General features: G+C 39.2%; 1 protein-coding gene across 1 annotated transcript; it reads right to left on the reverse strand.

Moving 5' to 3' along the window:
- Positions 1 to 890: 890 nt before the first annotated feature.
- Positions 891 to 1502, reverse strand: LOC145270243 (uncharacterized). The gene has a single exon (XM_080125879.1). The coding sequence runs from the start codon at positions 1500 to 1502 to the stop codon at positions 891 to 893; it is 612 nt and encodes a 203-aa protein (XP_079982005.1).
- Between the last annotated feature and the right edge of the window lie 846 nt (positions 1503 to 2348).

The following is a 2348-nucleotide window of genomic DNA, read 5'->3' on the forward strand; positions in this document are numbered from 1 at the left end:
CTTGCTTATGGTATACCCAAGTAAGTCCACAGAGTTAAGAGAATAATGGCATTTATATTTATTCAGGGTTAAACCATATTTAGCAACACTTTCCATAAAACCTTTCAGGTGTCTATCATGTTTTTCTTGATTATGTCCACAAATAGTGGCGTTGTCTATATAAGCATAAGTGTTTGTAGTTTTTCTTGCTTTATGATATCGTCTATCACTCGCTGGAAGCTCGCTACTCCATTTATCACCCCAAAAGGAATTCGGCAGATTTGGTACAGAGACCCAGCCGCTTCAAAGGCTGTGTATTTATGCTCATCTGCTTTGATGGCAACCTGATGATAGGCGCTGGTCAAATCGAGCGTGCTAAATATTTGATAGCCGGCTATTTCGTTCACTATATCTTCTATCTGCGGGAAGGGGTAAGCGTCCAGTAGCGTGAAACGGTTTATCGTCTGAGAGTAATCCACGATGAGCCTTTTCTTGTGGTTTGGGGGCGATATCACCAGTGTCTGGACCCTCCATGGTTATTGAGAAGGTTCTACACTTTTTTCTTTCAGCATACGCGATATTTCTGACTGAATAAATTGCATGTCAGGAAGGTTATGTCTCCTGGATTTTTCAACTATTGGATGACAGTCGGAAGTTAAATTAGTAAACAGAGATGGATACGGAATATTACGTATAGCGTCCAGTCCGCACACAGTAAGGGGGGAGTGAACCTCCGAAGGGTATTGTAACGGATGAATGTTGTCGTAGAAAAGCGTGCCCTAGAATAGCATCACAACACAGGTTCGACATAACAGATAGCTTCACATCTTTGTACTTTCTATTATTTACATAGAAGGATACTATACAATGTTCTAGGGTAATGGACGAATGGGAACTGCTGGCCATGAAAATTATTTCCGTAGTAGGCGAGACAGACCAAGTTCTCCAAACTTATCAGGGTGAATAAAATTTTCAGACCGACCAGTATCGACGAGTATATCTATAGGTTTATCCCTGAATGTCGAGCGAGATAGGCTCTCAGAGAAATTATTAGCAAGGATGGACTTACCGGCATTGATAGCAGCAGCAGTCATAGTTATAATAGCCATAAGCAACTTAGAAACACGTTCCCTTTTCTTGCATGTAGCATTCTGTGCCAGGCAATTACTTTGGTTATGTATGTTATTACCGCAAAAGAAGCATAGACGCGAGGTAGCGGCTATAACATTTTCTTCATCACCATTCATAGGCGGGGGGTTGTCGGCTACTTCTTCCGTCCGAATAGCAGCAATGGAGTTCAGAATGGAGTATGACGCTAGTTGTCTTTGGGCTGTCTCAAGCGTGAGAGGTTGGTCGTTGGCGGTTTTTAAGTCCAGTGTTCTATTCTTGAGTAGTCGCTGTCTAATATGGTTGGACAAAATACCGTTTATGAGAGCGTCACGAATATATTCGTCCCTCGCTTGTTCTTCCGTCACGGCTCGGAACTCGCAGTCTTTAACGAGTTTTTTTAAAGATTCGGACATATTGGTCGACAGTTTCGTTTGGTTGTTGTCTCCTCGTCACTAGAAGATGCCTACTGAATATAATATTCTTAGGCTGTATAAAAACATTCTCTAGGATGTCCATCGCCGAATTGTAGTCGTCAATGTCCGAGACAAATTTAAACATCGCCGGAGAAATTAGGTTTATTAGATTTAGTTTTAGCCTGTCTGGGGGCGGTGTTTCTTGAGAGTCGCAAGCTGTCTCTAGAAATATATGGAAGGATTTCTTCCAATAGCGCCACGTGTCCGCCACGTCAGGTTGACTAGGATCAAAGTTAAGTCTCTTGGGTTTTAGGTATTTCTCCATGTTTTGTGAATTGAATAAATTGAAGAGATTCTAGAGAGAGGGAGAAAAACACGGGACGAACGGAAGCTTTATTCAACTAAAAAAACATTACATGGGCAGAGGTAACATCGTTCGTCTATCGAAAAAGTCACTCTGTAGAATATTAAGAAAAGGGGCGCAACTCCGTTATGACCAGCCGAAGGACAGTGCAGGCGCAGGAGGGTTCCATTATTTCACCACAGCAACTATTAAGTTACTGATAAGAATATTAAAGGAATTTTAATTATTAAGTTACTACTAATAATATTAAATGTATTTATATTATTAAGTTACGGATAACAATATTAAATGAATTGTAATTATTAAGTTACTGATAACAAAATCAAATGAATATTAAGTATTAAGTTACTGATAAGAATGTTAAATGAATTTTAATTATTAAGTTACAAATAAAAATATTAAATGAATTGTAATTATTCAGTTACTAATAACAATATTAAATGTATTCTAGTGGACCTTTTTCGGGATAATATCTTGCTCAC

Source organism: Euprymna scolopes, chromosome 46 (assembly GCF_053919585.1).
Source record: "Euprymna scolopes isolate OS-2025 chromosome 46, ASM5391958v1, whole genome shotgun sequence".
Lineage (NCBI taxonomy): Eukaryota > Metazoa > Mollusca > Cephalopoda > Sepiida > Sepiolidae > Euprymna > Euprymna scolopes.

Coding starts and splice junctions, on each gene's coding strand:
- LOC145270243 (XM_080125879.1), bottom strand. CDS start 1,502: ATGTCCGAATCTTTAAAAAAACTCGTTAAAGACTGCGAGTTCCGAGCC.